The 19,474-nt window shown below is 41.3% G+C and overlaps 1 protein-coding gene across 1 annotated transcript; it reads left to right on the top strand.

Annotated features, from left to right (window-relative positions):
• The first annotated feature begins 1,074 nt into the window (after window positions 1-1,074).
• Window positions 1,075-19,431, top strand: HSPA4 (heat shock protein family A (Hsp70) member 4). The gene is made up of 19 exons (XM_065643927.1): window positions 1,075-1,327; window positions 5,327-5,384; window positions 7,073-7,213; window positions 7,933-8,055; window positions 8,491-8,590; window positions 8,849-8,982; window positions 10,577-10,821; window positions 11,230-11,306; window positions 11,604-11,755; window positions 12,723-12,829; window positions 13,162-13,295; window positions 13,772-13,953; window positions 14,399-14,488; window positions 15,000-15,152; window positions 15,636-15,761; window positions 16,782-16,889; window positions 17,198-17,317; window positions 17,715-17,876; window positions 18,126-19,431. Exons 1-19 carry the CDS (start codon window positions 1,221-1,223, stop codon window positions 18,321-18,323), a joined length of 2,517 nt encoding a protein of 838 aa, XP_065499999.1. The 5' UTR covers window positions 1,075-1,220; the 3' UTR covers window positions 18,324-19,431.
• Window positions 19,432-19,474: the final 43 nt, after the last annotated feature.

The following is a 19,474-nucleotide window of genomic DNA, read 5'->3' as shown; positions in this document are numbered from 1 at the left end:
AGTTTCACGACATCCACGAATGTAAGACAGGGTACAGAATGAGGTTTGTGTCGGGGTAAATCGGCCAGTCCCTCGTGCTCTCTCCCCCAAACGCTGCCCTCGGCAGCTCTCCCCGCTCCTCGCTGGTGGGGTCCCTGCCCCAGCCACCCCCCGCTGCTCCCACCACCACTGGCGCTGTGGTACCTGATGGAGCTTTTAGTGATTTTTTATTTTTTATTAAATTTTAGCTTTTTAGGGATTCCTGATCACTAAGCAGGACTTCTCTCCAGCATGATCACAAAGCGCTTGGTGACCAAACGCTGCCCTGTACAAATCCTTAACACAGTCATAGTGGCCCAAGCCCTGAAGACAGACTAATATTAAATTTTTATGCACTGATTAGGGAGTCACTGTTCTGCAAATCCCGCTGGATATAAAGCAATCATATGCTAAATTTTATTGGTAGCGTAGTTGGAACCAAACTGCCTGTTAACCGTACTTTCAAACTATGAAACTATGAACCCAGCTTTGCATTTTCTCGTGTAATTTAGAAACAATTCGGACACAGGTTGGGTCCCTCGGCCCACTCATGTTCGAGCCCTGGGGGGCTCCCCTGAGAATTCCCACATGGAGAAATGTTTAATGGCTGCTAAATACTTGTGTGTGCATATGGATGCTTTAGATGGGGTGTTTTATCCGTGCACCTTCTGTTTGCTGTTGCAGAGGAGCTCTAGGAAAAAAAAAAGGAAATGGCAGTTTAACTCCTTATTGCTGTAAAAGCTGGCAGGTGTGTAAAGATGTGTGCCACCTGGATGCTGCCACTTTGGTTGCACACGGAATGTCATCAACAAGGCTTCCATTAATTGTTTTGGTACTCTAGGTTGTTAAAGCAGAAAAAGATGACATTTTGGGAGAGTCAAGGTTGGATCGCCGGGCCGGCGCCTTGAACTGACAGAACACCAAAGTTTTTGCCCAGAAAAAGGGGCCGGGGGGGGGCAGGCTCCCGCGGGGGGGTGTGGCCACCAGAAGCCCCGCCCCTTGCTCGTTCCCGCGCCTGCGCCGCAGCGCCCGGCGATCATCTCGCGAGATCTCCCCCCTTCCTCTCAGAGCTGCGCTCGGCGCCGGCTCGACGGGATCTTTCGAGAAGTTCCCCCGCCCCGCGGAGGCAGCGCCCGCCGCGCATTTAAACGGGCCGAGCGGCCGCTCCACAGGCGCCTCAGCTCCTTCCCCTCGTCGCAGCGATGTCGGTGGTGGGCATCGACCTGGGCTTTCAGAGCTGTTACGTGGCCGTGGCCCGCGCCGGCGGTATCGAGACCATCGCTAACGAGTACAGCGACCGCAGCACGCCGTGAGTGGGGCTGAGGCGGCGGCCTCGCCGCTGACGGGAGGGCGCCCGCGGGGCCCGGCCTGCCCGCGGTGCCGGGGGGGAGGCGAGCGGCGGCCACGGCGGGCCGGGAGAAGCGGGCTTGTTAAATAAGTGTCTAAAGAAAAGAACCGGTGTCGTGCGAGGAACGCGGAGAGGCGTTCCGGATGACCCTCTGTGCTCGTTTCTTTCTTGTGTGGTACGACCACCTTGTGCTCCTTGAGGAAAGGCTTGTGTGATTAAAAGCACAGGGTCTGTGAATATATGTTTAAAAAAAAAAAAGCAACCGTACCTTTCACCGCTGGAAGTCTCGAAGCTTAATTTCCTATATATCTAATTGCCTTCCCGCGTGTTCTCCTGCAGTATGAGGCCAGTTTCTCCTAGTGTAGCTGGACCTGGATGCTGCACTGGGCTCTGCGAGCCTATTGCTTCCCTTGGGTCACAGCTTGGAAAAGCTCCCTAGCAGCCTTTCCTTCAGTCTCTGTGTTTCTTTGTCCAGCCGAGGTTCTCAAAAAAATCGCACTTGTTTTGAGTATTGGGTCTTTCAAACTCTTGAAACCAGCCACCAGATTGAGAAGTTCCTGGGATGGGGAAGCACAGTGTGAACACAGCGCAGCTCAGACGCCTGTGTTCCTGCAAGGGGACCAGCTCCAGTGCCGTGTGCTGGTGAACTTGCTCTTGAAGTACATTACACTTTGCAGTGTGTATAACATATTCTAAATCTGCTTATGCAAGTCGGCCTCCCAACGCATTTCTCAAGATGAGTGTGCATTGCCTATTTTTAATAAGAAACTTGCTAAGAAGGAGAGAGAGAGAACTGGGGTAAACCTCTTCTCAGATTGGACTGCAAAATAAAGGTGGAAAAGGAACTTGCAGTACATCGAACCTGGAGAGGAACTTGGAAAACTGGCTTAAAAGTATTTCTGCAGCTTAGTCTATGTCGTAGTACAGCTTTATTTTAAGCAGATAGTAAAATAAAAAACTGCCTTGGTGAGACCATTGTATCAGGTGTTGGGTTGTCACTAGACAATACTTCAGCTCTGTTTGCCTGTTACAGTCTCTAAGCAACGAATAAAAAGAAGGAAACTTTTCATTTAATACATGTGCTATAGTAAGGACTAGTCTCTTTAGGATTATCAATAATATGGAAGTTTAAAGGTTATATGTACTAAGAAAATGTTTAATGTGAAGCATTTCAAAGCAGTCTCTGAAGCGCTCTGGGCATCTAGCCCTCGGAGAGCTGAGGTTCTGCTTATATGTGTTTGAGATATGAACACAAATCTCAGTCACCGGAGGAGATGAGCCATTTAAAATATCTGACACAATGCATCTTTCAGGAAAGGCTTATGAAGCTTATGAAAAGCTGAAGTGAAATTGGAAAAAATTAGCATAATGAAAATGATAGAGTTTTTAACAGGACTTAATCTCCAAGTACTGTTCTGAGGGAATGCAGAAAACCATTCTGTAAGCAAACACATCTATTAAAAGAAATTTTCAATGACTTTTCAATGCCTGTCTTGGAAACAGAAAAAGCCTGATTGTAAAGAAATGCCAAGCACTGACTTCTTCAGTGAGCTCTGGAGGGACATGCAAGGTGTAGGGACAGGTTTCCTTAGGAATCTACTCAAGGTCAGGGTTAAACACCAGTTAATGTTTTCTACGATGACATCCAGCTTTTGGGAAGGATTAGTAGATGTGTTATTGTAATAATTTGTATTAATAAAGGAAACTCTAGTGAACACATGGTACCTGGTTCAGTGGCACAGATCCTGTCACTGAATCTGTGTTCAGCTCTCTTCTTGGACTCTTCCAGAATCCTATGAAATTTGAACTTGTATATCCAAAAGCAGTGCAAAACACATTTGTCTTTGAATATGGTATTCCTAAAATGGAAAAGTGGTAGAGAAAAGTAGTAAAAATCAAGGCAGGGTGGGGGGAAAGGTAGTTTCATTGTCTCCATGAAGATGAAGGGACTGGGATTAGGTGTAGTTGTAACTGGTGTTATGGATCTAGTGCTGGTTTTCAGTGCTGAGCAGGGCCGGGAGTGTCTTCTGGGGACGTGGGAGTGGGTGGGAGGCTGAGGGTGAAGTAGTGTCGGTGGGTGTGCTAATGAAGTTCAAAGCTCTGCTTACATTGCTTCATTAGACCTCTGATGACCTTCACTGTGGTTATGTGTTTCTACCTAAAGTGTCATGGTTAGTTATTCAACAGCCAGTAAAATTGTGTACTAGTATAATTTGTATTTAATGAGTTAACCCTGGTTCTGATGGTGGACTGATCTGGGGAGTGAGGCTGCCTGAAAATTGTTCCTTCTTTCCCTCTTCCCAGTTTAACTTGCCTCTGCACTGGGTCCCTGGGTGGCTCCCAAAGGCTGAGCTGGGAGCCAGACTGAACTCCGGAGGAGGGGAAGGAGGGGAGCTGGTACAGCTCTCCCACGGCAGCTCCGTGGAGGAGAGCGCCTGTTGGTACAGCTGAGCAGGGGCAAGTGTGTTTGAGAAGAGTATATGCCTGTCAGGGGTTTATTCCCGGTGTGTAATACAGAAGCCTGGATTTTTGATTACTGTGCTGGATGGTTCTCTTGAGACAGACTGGCAGGTTGAAAGGGTTCTGTAGTCTAAGTTAGTGGGTTTGTGGTGGTTGAGCACTGATATGATGGCTTGTGAATTTAGCAGTGAAGTAGTTGGTTTTTGTTTGTTTGGGGTTTTTTGTTTGTTTGTTTTGGGGGTTTCGTGCCTGTAGTGTTTTTTTTTGTTTTGGGTTGGGGTTTTTTTGTCTAGGAGAAAATGAACAATTAATGTTCATGTCTTAATTCCTTTCTGGAGACCAGGGTAAAATAATAACTAGCTTCCAGCTCAAGGCTCATTAGATTTTTAGCTGTGTACTCTGTGGCTCCTCTTCCCTCAGTATGGGCCTTAGGCTCATTTCATTCACAAAGTGAATGCTGTTGCACTGGATGCTTTAGGGTGGGCCTTGTTTCACTCATTAAGTTATTGGAGGAAGATATAAAACCAATGCAATTATATCACTCTAGTCTTCAGTTATGCTTTTGACAGTTTTGGTTTGGAAGACCAATTCTAAACCTTAGGCTGAGCTGGAATCAGTTTCTTGTGGCAGCCCATGGCATAACCCTGCTGGAAAGCAGTTTCTTGACCTGCTGCATAGAGAGCAGCTTAATCACGCTGTTAGGATGTCGTGTGAACAGTAGATATCTGCTTGACTAGTAGCAACGTTTTTCCCCAATAGATTCACCTCAGTGGTACAAGGAACCTTGGATTAGAGGGCTGGATTTAAGTTTGTTAGGGCTTCTACAGTTTGTTAAATATGTAAACTAAGAGGCTTAATAGAACTAGGAGTTTCTCCAAAGTGGAGGATTTTTTTTTTTTTCATTCCAGCTTATTCAGTACTGCAAGCTGTCATGAAGTAGTTTGGAGTAAAGTATGTTTCTTAGTTTTGTAATTATTCCAGTGAGTACAGATGAAACTCAAACACCCCTATTTCTCTACAGGTTTTGTCTTCCTGCACTTGAGGAGTTTGCTTTAAAACTGAAAAGTTTGGTTAGCATTTGGTACAGACAAAGATTTTAATATCTGATTTACCTTGTGTATTTCTTCAGAACAGTTGACTGTTTCCTGTATTATTAGTGAACAACTTACCTTTGAGTGGCTTAGACACATGGGTAATTATTGAGATAAAGTGTCTACCCAGTTATTACTTAGATGTAAAGCTTGAAGCAGCATGAACAAGTCTGGTTTCAGTGCTGTTCTGCAGTGAGGAACGTTGCTGTTTTAACTTACAGTGCTTGTTTCCTTCCAGAATTCACAGAATATTCCATGCGTATATTGCAGTGAGTGACCAACTTCCTCAATGGACCAAATGCTGCCTAAAGTATCTCTGCTCTAATTAGTTTTATCAACACTTCTTAACAAAAAGATATGCAGTGTGGTTCTGCCAATCACATACTAACTGGAAATCTTCTCATTATAGATCATGTATATCCTTTGGACCCAAGAATCGCTCAATTGGCGCTGCAGCTAAAAGCCAGGTGGGTATATAGTTTGGGTAAAAGCAACTTTATTAGTCAAAAATCAAATTAGCACAATGTGTTTTTGTATCACTGAAGCTTACAAATGTCTCTGAGCTGGTGTCCTGCTGTTTCTGTAGCTGTAATGAACAGCTGAACTTAATTCAGGTGTTTGGTATGTAATGCTGCTTTGTCATCTTGGATAGAAATCTAAGGGTTGATCCTTGCACAGAATGAAGTGTAAAAAACCAAAGCAAAACCCGCAAAAAACAACCAACCTTTGCCTCTTAAGAGATTCTGAAAAATACTTTTCACATTTGCAACCTAAAAATAAATTTTAAAGCTAAGCGGTAGTGTTTCACCCTGTTTTAGCTTGTTCCAGTTCATGTGCATTACGATAGGTTTTAATTATGTGAATACATTCAATAGAGAGTTCCACTAAGTGCATAGTTTTGGCAGAGAGGGGATGTATTTGAATGTAAATATATATATATATATATATTTATCTCTTTCTGGAGTCTTTGGTTAAATTACAACATAAATATCTATCTTGGGCATTCTTGCTTGTACTTGGAATTTCTGTTGGTGTAGGTAGGTAAATACGATCTGGGGACTGAGAAGTTCAGCTGATTTGTCCTGCTCATGACAGTTGGGTCCTGCTGTATCTTATCTTGTGTTGCCGTAAAACCGCTATAAAACATGATTTTTTTCGAAGTCTTCTACAGGAAGTGACTACTCAAACACTTGGTTTTTCTTAGCCTAAAATACCTAGAGATGTGTGAAGATTCATTATCTAGAATACAAAATTGACTGGACACAACCATGTTATTCAAGACCAGAAGAACTGTACTAGAACTAAATACAGATGTTTTTTCTGGAATTGAGTGTCTGCTTAGCTTAAAGAAATTCATTGATACAGAGATCCAGTAGAGATGAGGTATGTCCTGCAGAAACTAAACTTACAGCAAATTAAACCCAGGTTACTTACGAAATAGACACTTGAAACTGAATCACAAGTAAATGTTGGATGGTACAGTGCTTGTCTGATTTGTCACTTGCTGTATTTTTTCAGTATGTGTCTTGCTCTAATGTAAACAAAGGAATTAAACCAGTGAAAACACTATGTGAAAACAGCTGTAATGATTTTTCACTTCTCCATTTGCACTGATGTCTGCTATTAATAAAATGCAGTTCAATTGAGTGGACAGAATCAGCTTGGGGTCCTCCTGACTTTTTAAAGCTTCATGACAAGGTCCTGGAGCTGTTTTGCGAATATCTGTGTGTTGACTGTCCCGTGCATGTGATCGGCCCGAACTGGAGTTTGCACCAGTTTGTTATGTTTGCAGAATGACTGGCTGCAACGCAATAGAAAGGTAGGGTGGTAGGAGACAGGTAAATGGGAAAGACACTTTGCTAATGTATTTAAAGAGTGTCCTACACATGCACTATGAAAGTTGAGTGCTGTTGTAGTCAATTTTTGATAAAATCTTGGCTCAGTTTTCTACCATATGTTTTATTTTAAATCTGAAATTCCTGTAGGTTACCTGAGCAATTGGAGGGAAGTTGCCTTCTAGCAACTGCCTTGACACTCTTAAGATACAAATGATAAAAATATTCTGGTGAGAGAAGCATGAGAACAAAACGCTGTCTTCTGTTTGAAATTCAGATGTTCCCCTGACACGTTGTATTAAAGATTTCTTTTCCTCTAGGTTATTTCAAATGCAAAGAATACAGTACAAAGTTTTAAAAGATTTCATGGTCGTGCATTCTCAGATCCCTTTGTTCAAGCTGAAAAAGCAAGCCTTGCCTATGAACTTGTCCAGCTGCCAACAGGCTCAACTGGCATCAAGGTAAGTCTGGCATATTTGAAACAGAGCCAGAGGAGGAAACTGATAAGTTTCCTCTTATCTCTTTCTTTTGAATCTGCTTGCTGTAGTTTCTGTTGTCTTGTAAATGGCAAGTCTTCAATAGGGAGTAAAGGCTAATAGTGCAGATGGTCTCTGCAGGTGTTAGGTGAGACTGATTTTACAGTTACACAATTTCTCCGCTTTGCAAAGCAAGTCCCACACAAACTGTTTAGTACTGCATTTTCCCTTCACTCCATAGTGAATTTGGAAGGCAGCTGCTTGACTAATGTACTTATTTAGATGCTGTGCAGATATCACAAGGGTGTGGGATGTCAGCTTAGTAGTAATTCAGCTGAAATGGTAAAAATTTGTCTATTTCAACAATGGCTGAACACCTGATTTGAGCAATAACTATTGAAGTTACTCCAAAAGAGCAGGGAGGAGGGCATCCTAGGCATTGCCTAACAATCAGGATTAAAAAAAATACCTGTCCAGAGCAGCTTGGTGTATGTGAGTTCTTAAATGTGCATTCCAGAGTTTATGTATTATCTGCTTGTGCTTGACATGCGCAAGCTGGGCTATCGGAGAGAAGGGTGTATAGAGCTGTATTACTTCTTGAGCTCGATTTTTAGTAGAGACTGTTTCTTGCATGTGTTCCTTATGCTTGTAGTGCATGCTTTTTACTGTAGTATAATCTGTGTGTACACAATTTTTATTTGAAGGCCATGTATATGGAAGAAGAAAGAAACTTTACAATTGAACAGGTGACAGGAATGCTTCTTACCAAATTAAAAGAGACTGCTGAGAATGCGCTTAAGAAGCCTGTAGTTGACTGTGTTGTTTCTGTAAGTACATGATAGTAAGTCTTACATGTTTGGTTGGTATCATGCACTGAAAAGATTGCAGCATGAAATTGCCCATTAAGCTTGAATATTCAGGTATTTGTCTTTTCTGTTTGAATATTTCTCATATCTCTTTTTCAGTGGACTTACTTCATTAATGGTAAAATGTCTTAAATTGCTGCTAATTAGCAGAATAAATAATATTTGATACCTGTTTCTAGTTTTTTGCTCCTAAAATGAGTGTCTTGTGAGAGGGAATGGGAAAAGGTTCGCTGCAGTAGCTTAGTCTTCCTGTAATGTTTTCTTTGCTTTTTCTCTACTGCATCTGAAATGGCCATCCCATTTGAAGGATACCTGAGCCGTCCTCTGTACTGCACACTTGTGCGACTCCTTGCCAAGGATGGCTCTTCTAAATGTTCATACTGTCTGATCTTCTAGGTTCCTTGTTTCTACACGGATGCAGAAAGGAGATCTGTGATGGATGCTACACAGATTGCTGGTCTCAACTGTCTGAGACTAATAAATGAAACCACTGCAGGTAATAACTTCCTTTCTCTCTCCCTCATTCAATGTTATAGTTCTATTGAATAAAAGGGCTTTTAATCTGTCCCTGATCCTGTTTTAATGCAGCTACTAGGAGGGGCTGATACTGTTTAATGTTCTGCCATGTTCCTTTAGCACTGGGAATTTTGTTTAATGAGGTATCGATTTCTGCAGCATGAAATGCTAATGCTGTTTGCTGATGTACCATTTATTTATGCCCTAACTATGCTCTTTGACTCTTGTTTCTGTGTAGTTGCCCTTGCATATGGAATCTATAAGCAAGACCTGCCTGCCTTGGAAGAGAAGCCACGGAATGTTGTTTTTGTGGATATGGGGCATTCTGCGTATCAAGTTTCTGTTTGTGCATTCAACAAAGGAAAACTGAAAGTAAACAATCTGTTATGCATCCATTTGAATTGCCAGTAGAAATATTCATCAGTAGATACACGGCCTGTGACAGGCAGGCTTGCCCAGACAGCTCAATTCGTATTCTGAAAATCATGCTTTGTCTGGAGTTAAAAGTAGGGCAAGGAACTAGAGAGCTTTTGAGCTTTTGCCTTAATCCGCAGACTTTGGCAGAGCAGAAAAACCCTGGAATGAATTATTTGTTCAGAAATTAGCATATCTGACTGGATGCTGCTTTCAAAAACCACTCTAGGTCAGTCATGAGATCTGCCATTAAAACAGGAATCCCTAGGATGGTCTAAGTGACAGACATCTTTTTAACACTCACTGTGGTGCTCGTGCAAAGGAATAAAAACATTCTGAATTACTTAAAGCTGCAAGTGCAAGCTAAGCAAGCTAGTTACTAGTAAGTGTAATTTGCCAAAGCATCACTGTTTTCCAGCAAATACTAACACTTCTTAGTTGACTCTTAAGACTACAATCTGGATTTTTGCAGTTCCAGTAACTTTCTCTTAACCTGGTAGAGAAACAAACACAAATTCTGAAGCATAGGGTAGTGAAATGAAGGCAAGAGTTCTGAAAACATCAGTTTTGCTGTAGTTTTGTTTCCTCTTGTGAGGAAGTGTAGTCTGCTTTGTGTTTCTTTCAGATTTGTCTTTTGAACTTTGAAACCGTAGAAGTACTGAAGGGATGCTTTTGAGTATAGTGTGGAGAGCTGGACAGCAAGGCAGTTAAAACAGTTTAGAGACCAAACGTGGTCTGAGAGTGTATTGAGAATAGTTACTGATTTCTATTCCTAAAAAAAAAAAATTAAGCTGCCAATATATTTAAAGAGTAGAATCAGCTGAGGTGAATGGGCTACAGATGTTCTTTGCAGATAATTCCTTCATCAAAAATGAGCACCTATTTGCAAGAGTTAATAACACTTATTCTCAGTGTTTTATTTTTAGCTTGGTGTAAGCATGTTCCACCCTTATGAGGCATCAAATATTAAACACGGATATGATTCAAACTGACAGTGGCTGAGCAGAGTTTGGAAACTCTGGGCTGCTTGCAGTACAAGTTACTGAACAGATTGTGTTGCTAAGCCCTGCCCTGTCGTCTTAAATTTCTTCCAAAAGTTGCCTCCTTATCACAGGAAGGCTGGGTGCCCATGGCTGCTTTTTAGCATTTGACATAGCACATGATTTTTTTTTTTTTTTTTTTTTTCCCCTTGAAACTTGTAACTGCTGTATGTATGCACTACAATTCTTGTGCGAATTACCATTCACAAAGAGGTCTGATATTTGTGTAGCTGCCAGAATTTGTTTGTGGTAACGGTGATTTTTCTCCAACAGCATTTGGGCATATATCTAATGGTGGCTACAAAAGGCATAGGATAATTGTGGTTTAGATTTGGTAGGCTTTAAAAAAAAAAATCTTAGGATGTCTGAGTATTACTGCAGTTGCAATCCACAAACTATCAGGTGTTAGTGATTGCTACTTAGGTTGCCCTGAAATGTAAGAGAATAGCTTAATTGGTTTCACTGAAGTAATGAAAAATTGTATTATTACTGAAGAGTTCAATTTTTTTAAGGTTCTTGCTACAGCATTTGACACCACACTTGGAGGCAGGAAGTTTGATGAGGTGTTAGTTGAATACTTCTGCGAAGAATTTGGGAAGAAGTATAAACTAGACATAAAGTCAAAGATACGTGCGTTGTTGAGGCTATACCAGGAATGTGAAAAACTGAAAAAACTGATGAGCGCTAATGCCTCTGATCTCCCGATGAACATAGAATGCTTCATGAATGATATAGATGTCTCTGGAACAATGAACAGGTAAAGTTTATACTTTTACAAAGCTTTAGAGTGTTCCTTTGTTCAAGTTGCTTTAGTCAAGAAAGAATCTTGGTATAAAGCACCAGTTCTTAGGACTGGACGGGGTTGGGAAATGCAAGAACAGCTTGTGCAGGGGTGCTGCTCAAAATGAGAATGTGTAGAGACTGGTCAGTGACCTTGGGTTAGGAGGAAGGGCTCTGAAGGTTGCAGGTGTGCCTAGATTGCTAATACCAAGTTTGCCTGGAAGAATATACTAAAATAAGTATAAAACTAGGACTGGGGAGAGAGAGAAAGCCTTGCAATGCATAGTTAAAATGGCATTCTTTCAGTTTTGGCATTCCATTGTATTTGCAGTATTGACTTGCACATGGTGTGTTGTGTGGCTTTATTGATGACTTCTTTCAACAGAGGCAAATTCTTAGAGATGTGCGATGGACTGCTGGCAAGAGTAGAGCCGCCCCTTCGCAGCGTTCTGGAGCAGGCCAGTAAGTGTGCGCGCGTTCTGCCATCTGCTCTGGAGGAGAGATCTGTAACGGGCTTCCTTGGGGTGTTGACAGAACTTGGACACATGGATCTAGCATAGCTAACAACTTCTTGCTTAGCAGTTACGAGCTTTAAACCTCTTTCATGCAAGCTAAGATCTGAAATTCTTATTGCTTAGAAACTTAGAGAACAAGCTTAAAATAATGGGTGGTCTAGTCAAACTTCTAGTTTACAATGTCAGAGTATTCATGTAAAACAAATATTTAATCTATAAAAACTGTTGTCTGACTCCTTTCTAGAGTTAAAGAAGGAGGATATTTATGCAGTAGAGATAGTTGGTGGTGCCACAAGAATCCCTGCTGTAAAAGAGAAGATCAGTAAATTTTTTGGCAAAGAAGTCAGCACAACTTTGAATGCAGATGAGGCTGTTGCACGAGGTTGTGCGCTGCAGGTAAGAAGTGCTGTTTGTCTTGGCTGTGAGTGTTTTGATTGAAATCCATAAATACTTGAGCCAGAGTCCACAGGTAGCAAGAAAGATGGTTCATGCGTATCACAGGATGGATTTCAATAAGCCAGGAGAGTGGTTGGAAAGATGAGAACAGCAGCTTTACGTGATTCCTTTGTGCTGTTTAAGCCAAACCAGTGGATCAGTGTAGCTTGTTGAAGTGAAACATGTGCTCTGCTTCTGTGCCTGCGCTGGGAAGCTGATAAAGCTCATGTGATGATGTTGTCCCCTCCAGGCTCCACTTGGGGCCTGGGTTAATAAAGAAGGGGTGGCGGGGGGGAATCTTTACAGCACTGTTGATAAAAGTTGTGAAATTACAATTGCTTAATAACATGGATTGAAATGAAAGCTTAGGTTCTTGCTGCTGGAAGTTTGTCCTGAGCTGGAACCAGTCACTGGTGAATGGCTGGAGTTACTAGTGCTGCCATCTCTTGAATGCACCTTAATTTTCCTCTGATCACCTCATTTCTGTCTTCTGATGTTTAGTATGTGCTCACAGCTCTGTTCCATCAGATGTACAAACCAGCTATTGGGATCTGTTTCAAAAGAGTACACAAAAAACCTGGTACTGTGTCAGTTTGAAAAGTAACTTTAGTTGAGGTTTTCTGGTTTTTTGTGTTGGCACTAAAAACAAATCAGTAGCCTAAGCATAGCAATCCAAATAATGTGATGAGACTGAACTAAAACTTGTGTGTTTCCATTTTCAGCATGAACAGGTGATGCCAGCTTCCTGAAAAGGAAGGGTACATATGAGTGTCCAGTGCTTATCATGCAGGGCCCAAGTCTATCAGTATTAATCTCCCTTAACCTAGAGTAAATCTGCACATAGAGCAGCAGAAATAGCTACTTGCTGAATTAAATGACTATCACCTGAAGTCTGAATGTTTGTAATATGGCTCTTGTGTTCTTCCAGTGTGCTATTTTATCCCCGGCTTTCAAAGTGAGAGAATTCTCTATCACAGATTTGATACCGTATCCTATTTCTTTACGATGGAATTCACCAGCAGAGGAAGGGTTAAGGTAAAAAATTCAGTTGTCTTGCATGATTACATACAGCTTAAAACTAACTGATTACAATTGAGTAACAACACATTTAGAACAGTGCCTGTTTAACAATTCAAATTGATACTTTTTTCTGAAGCTAATGACAGTAGAAAACAAATCCAAGGTTGGGTAGCAGTTTAAGCACTTCCTATGTGGCTTTTGGTCTTTTTTTTAACCTAGAAGGGTAGGAGACTCTCGTTACTTTAAGAAGCTTTTCATTAAGGAATAAGAGTATCTAGAAAAGTTTTGTTAACTTTATCAGATGCACTATACCACATCCTGAACAAATACTCTGTTTTCTCCTACAGTGACTGTGAGGTCTTTCCCAAGAACCATGCTGCTCCATTTTCGAAGGTCCTCACCTTCTACAGAAAGGAACCTTTTACACTTGAGGCATACTACAGTTCTCCCAAGGAGTTACCTTACCCAGATCCTGCTATAGGTTAAGACCATTCTGTATCTCTAAGCTTTATTAATAGTCTTGTACATGTTTCAGGCCTTCTTTCTGTCTAATTAATATAGTCTGGAAAGTGCAACCTACTTCAAATGCTGTAGGGACAGGTTTCCAAAGTCATGGGTCCTTGCTAAGATTAGTGGAGTAACATGAGGTTTGTGGACAAATAGGCTAAATAAAGAGCATCCGAATGCTGGAGCAAACCTGAAAGGAGCACACTCAGAATTGTGTGGTCTTTTACTGTGATACAAGTAATATCAGCTTTTACAGTGTACCACAGAGAATTTCTAATAGCTGTGGATCCTGGTATTGCTGACTAAAACACTGAATTGTTTGACTCGAGTAGGATTTGATATCCTCTGAGTGCATCGCAGTGATCTATTGTCAGCAACAGTCAGGTTTTACTTTACATTTGGCGATTAAGTTAATCAAATGGTATGCTTTTTCTCTCTGGGATTGTTTAGCTCACTTCTTGGTTCAGAAGGTCACTCCTCAAACAGATGGATCCAGTTCAAAAGTGAAAGTCAAAGTCAGAGTAAATATCCACGGTATCTTCAGTGTTTCAAGTGCATCTTTGGTGGAGGTTCATAAATCTGATGAGAATGAAGAGCCTATGGAAACAGATCAGCATGCGAAAGAGGAGGAGGTAATAGATGACATTGCTCTTAGCTACTTAGAAAACTGCTTTTGTGATTAAGGTTCTAAGACTTGTGTAAGGATTTAGTAGATGTGTCCAACAACTAAAATATGAAGATATGATGAAGTACTAATTGAAGTATGTCATGTCAGTGACAGGTTTGAAACCATGATTGTGAGGTATAGGTGAAGTTCTTAATGGTGCTAGGAGTGAGCTGTGGCTTGCCTAAGCAAAGACTAGAAGCTTATTTTTTTGTCTTGAGACTCTACTTCAGTTTTCATTATTATAGAATCATTTTGGTTGGAAGAGACCCTTGAGATCATCAGGTCCAGCCATTGCTTCCTTTGCCTAAAGAACATTAGGTGTCAGTGAAGTGATCAGCTTAGGAACTGAAGAAATAATCTGTATTATGCGTTGTTTAATATGTCACATTGCATCTCTTCATGAATTTCAGAAGATGCAAGTAGACCAGGAAGAGCAACAAAAGACTGAAGAACAACAGCAGGTCCAACCTGAAAATAAGGCAGAGTTGGAAGAAATGGAGGTAATATGAACATCTGAGACTTCCATTTCCTTACAGGATACTTCTGGAAGATTCGTGAGAATCTGCAGTGTGTGAGCATATCTGCTGCCTTTGTCATTGCTCTGCAAGCTAAACTTTTATCTGAATATATTGGTAGTCTGTATTGTGATTAGAGCTTTAGAGATACATAAAAGACATGGATAATTGCAGACCTGCCAAGTGATCTAGTACTGATAAAATGGGTGAACTTTCCTGTTCATGAAAGAAATAATTTAGTTTTCAGTAACTTAAATTCTAGAAAAGTGTTCTACCACAAGCACCATCACCCCTGTGAATGTAGTCAGTGTGCCAGAAAAGGTCAGTAGTTGCATTAATTATCTCTGACTTGAGCAGCTGAAGTGTCTGAATGGCAGTATGTAGTCCTGATGTTGAGGTGCACTAATTCAGTAATACTTTCTGTTACGAGTCTTGAATACTCGATCGAACTGACTGGTGATGCTGTTTTAACTTGGAATGTATTTCTTTAATGCAGACTTCTCAGGGTGACTCAAAAGACAAGAAAGTGGATCAGCCACCTCAAGCCAAGAAGGCCAAAGTGAAGACAACTACAGTAGACCTTCCCATTGAGAACCAGTTGGTGTGGCAGATCGGGAAAGATATGCTGAACTTATTCATTGAGAATGAGGTAAACTCATACTTGCCCAAGCTAAAAACTTCACTAGTTGATCTACAGAAGTTTTGCTGTTCGTTAAACATGGGTAATGGTCAAGGGTGATCAAGGAAAGATGAAAAGGAAAAAACACATGCAGTTTTTCTGAGGTGAATAACAGTGCCTCATGGAGCCAAAATGCATTATTGCTGTTAAGTGAGTGCAGTAGCTCTGCTGAAGAGCAGTTCTGCAGGAAAGCAGGTTCACAGGGTGACCTGCACATGCTTGATGGTGCTGCCACCAGGGTGAAGGTCCCTCAGCTGGAGTGAGGTTGTTCTGTACTGTATTGGGTATCCCACCCAACCCAAAGTTAGTTTTTATCCATGTGCTGTGTTTAGAGCAGTTCTGTAAACGACAACATTTCAAAATCTTTAGTCAAGGCTTTGCTAACAAGGTATCCTGACAATAAACGTTAAATAACTGGCTGTTCAGCCAACTAATTGGACAACTTCTTCGCAGGGCAAAATGATAATGCAGGATAAATTGGAGAAGGAGCGGAATGATGCCAAGAATGCAGTGGAAGAGTATGTGTATGAAATGAGAGACAAACTCTGCAGTATTTATGAGAAATTTGTTAGTGAAGATGTAAGTATTGCGAGCTCGACTGTCTTCTAATATATTTTGTTACAGTGAACAGTTGTATTTTAATAACTTATCGTATCAGATACTATGTTTACTTAAACTATGTTTTCAGACTTTAAATTTGGAGAAATGGGTTTTAACTTTTCTAGCTTTGCAGATAACCTTCTGCATGTGGCCTGAGTACAAGCAGATGGTACCCAGGATATATTGTGTGTTCTTTTCCAAAACAGTTGCAGCAATTAAGATATTATCAGAACATGTGCTTTCAGACTGAAATAGAGTAGGAGCACTTGCATGATCATTTTAAGGCAACCTATTCTGTTTTGGCTTTTTTTCAGTATTTAGGAATAGTTTAAGATTTAAAAAAAAAAAAAATCAAAGAACAACCCTACCTAAGAACATAATAAGTAGGATTAGTCTGACTAAATGCAGGCATCTGTATCTGAGCAGGTTGCCTAAAAATCTCTTGGTATTACTAATTAACTTTCCCTACTGTACTAATAGCGCTTGGTGTGTGATTAATATAATTTGAAGTTAGATGACTTCATTAATCAGATGAATCACTGAACTCCACTAGATCCCCATTTACTATAATGAGAGCCTTGCCAGCGAGGTGTGTGCAGGGCCTAGATACCCAGCTCACAGCTAAAATGGGATAAGTCAGGCGAGATCCATCACACCTTTGCTAAAGAGAAGGTTCACTCTGTTCTCAGACTTGCTTGCACAGTGGTGATGAAAATATGAAGGAAAAAAAATGGGGGGACAGGGAGAGAAACAGGCTTTTATGTGACAGTATTGATCTAAACTGTGGGTGTCATGGATGGTTCTTCTTAGGCCTGGTCTCCACCTCAAAGCCATACTGAAGAATATTTCTGATTTTTTTCACTAAAATAGCCTAGTTTCAGACAGAGTTCTTCACATTCCAAAAATGTAACCCTTCCAAAAAGGTTCCAAGTATCACTTAATACCATCTGCCATCTAACAGAATTATCTCACTTACCTATTTTGTATGGTTTGCTTCAGGACCGAAATAGTTTCACACTGAAGCTGGAAGATACAGAAAATTGGCTTTACGAAGATGGTGAAGACCAACCCAAACAAATTTACATTGATAAATTGACAGAATTGAAGGTAAGTGGCTCTCGCATTCCCATTGGAGTTTACTGACTCTAGAGACCTTTGCCCAAGCGGGGAGCTGCGTGTGTTCTGCTGATCGGGAGGTTAGCACTGGTAACAAATGACTTGGTTCACTTCTGAAGTATATGAGGAGCAGATCTCCAGTAGACCTGCAACGGTGTAGGGTCGAGGGACACTCAGTCTGGAAGTGGAGGGAAGAGGAAAAGTTCCAAGGAGTTCAGAACTGTCTGTGTCCTGTCAAACCCTGCAAGATGGTACTGTGACACTGTGTGTTTGTTGATAACTGTTGTACTTTGTTTCAGACTCTGGGTCAACCCATTCAGGCGAGATTTCAAGAATCGGAGGAAAGACCAAAAGCATTTGAGGAATTAGGGAAACAGATTCAACAGTACATGAAAACTGTTCATGCATTCAAAGCAAAGGTATTTCCATACTTAATTTCTGGCAAATGCAAGGAAGTGGGACAGATATTTTCTGAATTTAAAGGAAGCTCCTTTAAACAAAATGCTGGTGCAACCTCCTGGCTTCTGAGTTCCTGATATTTCCCATATTCTCAGAAGTGGATTTTGGCTTGAAAATCTGGCAGTCTTTTTTACTCAAGTATTGATTTCCTCATGGAGGGAAAATGCCAGCAGCAGTAGAATTTGTTTTCTACTTACAGACCTGTGGGTGATCAGCTTAATTGCTCTGCTAACTAGAACAGCCTTCTATTGACTGGTCTTTCTAGTAGTTGGAAGCCAAAAAATTTGAAGAAATAAGCATGTGGTTTACAGGTTCACAAATAATATTTGCACACTACTACTAATTTGGCTGTTTCAGGATGAACAGTATGACCATCTAGATGAAGCAGATGTAGCGAAAGTGGAGAAGAGCGCAAATGAGGCCATGGAGTGGATGAACAATAAACTTAATCTTCAAAACAAGAGGACTCTTACTTTGGACCCAGTTGTAAAAGCTAAAGACATACAAGCTAAAACTAAAGTAAGTCTTTCTGCATAATTCACTGTATTTCTACTAGTCATTCTGGGTCTAATTGTGTGTGCTCAGAGGAAGACTCTGAGGTAGGAAATCTGGAGCAGGAGAGTGAGTGGATGTGAATCTGTTAAGTGTGTCTTGGGGGCCACCAGCCCTCAGCTTGAACATCCAGCTGTGGGTGGCAGAGGTTTATTGGAGCAAGACGTTGAAGTAGATAAACCATTTCTTACAGTGCTTTATTTCTCCATTTTCTAGGAATTGACGAGTATTTGTAATCCCATAGTTGCAAAACCAAAACCCAAAGTTGAACTGCCCAAGGAGGAGCAGAAAGCACCGGAACCCAATGGTCCCACGGATGGGCAGGGAGACGCTGAGAGCACGGCCCAGGCTGCTGGGCAGGGCGCTGCTGCCGCCGCCCCCGACAAGAAGCTTCCAGAAATGGACATTGACTGAATTCCAGCACTTGTTTATACTATTGCAAACTACAATAAAGCTTTAAGTTGTCAACTTTGTATGTTCTGAATACAAATTGAAGCAAGTGAATACCACAGTACTCCTAGCAACTTCTGGAGAGGTTTGTTCAATGCATCAAGTCAGAACCTGCAGGTAGCTACTACTCCACTAAGCAGTATTTCTTGCCAGTATGGTTGTGTTTAGAAGTTTTGGTATTCTTATTAAACCTACAGAAACAGCCCTAAGCTGATTCTTCATTTTTAATGTCTGTGGTGAGTCAATCTTTAAAGTAGTGAAACAGCAACCACTGTTGCTGGTTCGCTCTCTGGGGGGCCTTCTGCAGCAATGCCCGTTAACGCAAGGACTGTAAGGGGGAGAGGGACTGCTCCTCCTGGAGCTGAGCCTTAAGCTAGGCCTTGCTTTAGTGTTAACATGATACTCCAGGTTTTATTTTGGTTTGTGCTCGAACAGTTAATGGTTAAACAAGGTCTGGAGAGCGGTGGGTGGTGGTATCGGTGTGTTTATTCCTTAGCTGGTGCCCTTCTACCGTGGATGATCAGATTAATTTATCTGATGTGTAGAGCAGCATTTGTACATTCTTGCAGACCAGACTAAAATGTGCTCTTAGACACAAAAGTAATTCCTGGCAAGCTCCCCAGCTGGTTAGACCATGTAAACTTTGTGTCTAGTTAAACTAGCTGCTTGTAGAAAGAATAAATACTTGTATTTTAGTTGCCTCCACCAGCAGTTGATTCTGACTTATTCCTAACTTCTCTGAAGGGGATATGCTTACTTCCATGAGGCCTTCATTTGGAATGCTTTTTTTTTTTGTTAATTTGGTTTTTTGTGTTGGTTTTTTGTTTGTTTGTTTTTCCCCTTGGGAAAAGATGATTTGGCCTTTTTTACTCTAAGCTTTATGCATTGATTTGCTTCTAGTACTGATTGTCACTGAACTTGCAAACATTAATTTGTATGTGTTAAAGACTAAAGCTGAAACACGTATTCAGACATTGCAAGAAATAAATGCACTGGATTCTCCTGGATCGCCTGCTCCAGCTATTGATTGCCAGGGGCTGGTGTGAGTGGTGTGGCTACTGTTTTACTGTAGGTGGGCAGGGAGCTCTTTGTGAAGTCTTTAATGCTTTTCCTGC

The sequence above is a fragment of the Caloenas nicobarica genome, chromosome 13, assembly GCF_036013445.1.
Source record: "Caloenas nicobarica isolate bCalNic1 chromosome 13, bCalNic1.hap1, whole genome shotgun sequence".
NCBI classification, from domain to species: Eukaryota; Metazoa; Chordata; class Aves; order Columbiformes; family Columbidae; genus Caloenas; species Caloenas nicobarica.
The sequence above is the reverse complement of the archived record's forward strand: the minus strand, read 5'-3'. Positions and strand labels throughout refer to the sequence as shown.

What these genes read in the sequence shown, in the direction of transcription:
- HSPA4 (XM_065643927.1), top strand. Translation starts at nt 1,221, where the DNA reads ATGTCGGTGGTGGGCATCGACCTGGGCTTTCAGAGCTGTTACGTGGCC. An exon ending in TCAACAAAGGAAAACTGAAA is followed by an intron (nt 8,983 to 10,576) that starts GTAAACAATCTG and finishes AATTTTTTTAAG; the next exon opens with GTTCTTGCTACAGCATTTGA. An exon ending in ACTTATTCATTGAGAATGAG is followed by an intron (nt 15,153 to 15,635) that starts GTAAACTCATAC and finishes ACTTCTTCGCAG; the next exon opens with GGCAAAATGATAATGCAGGA.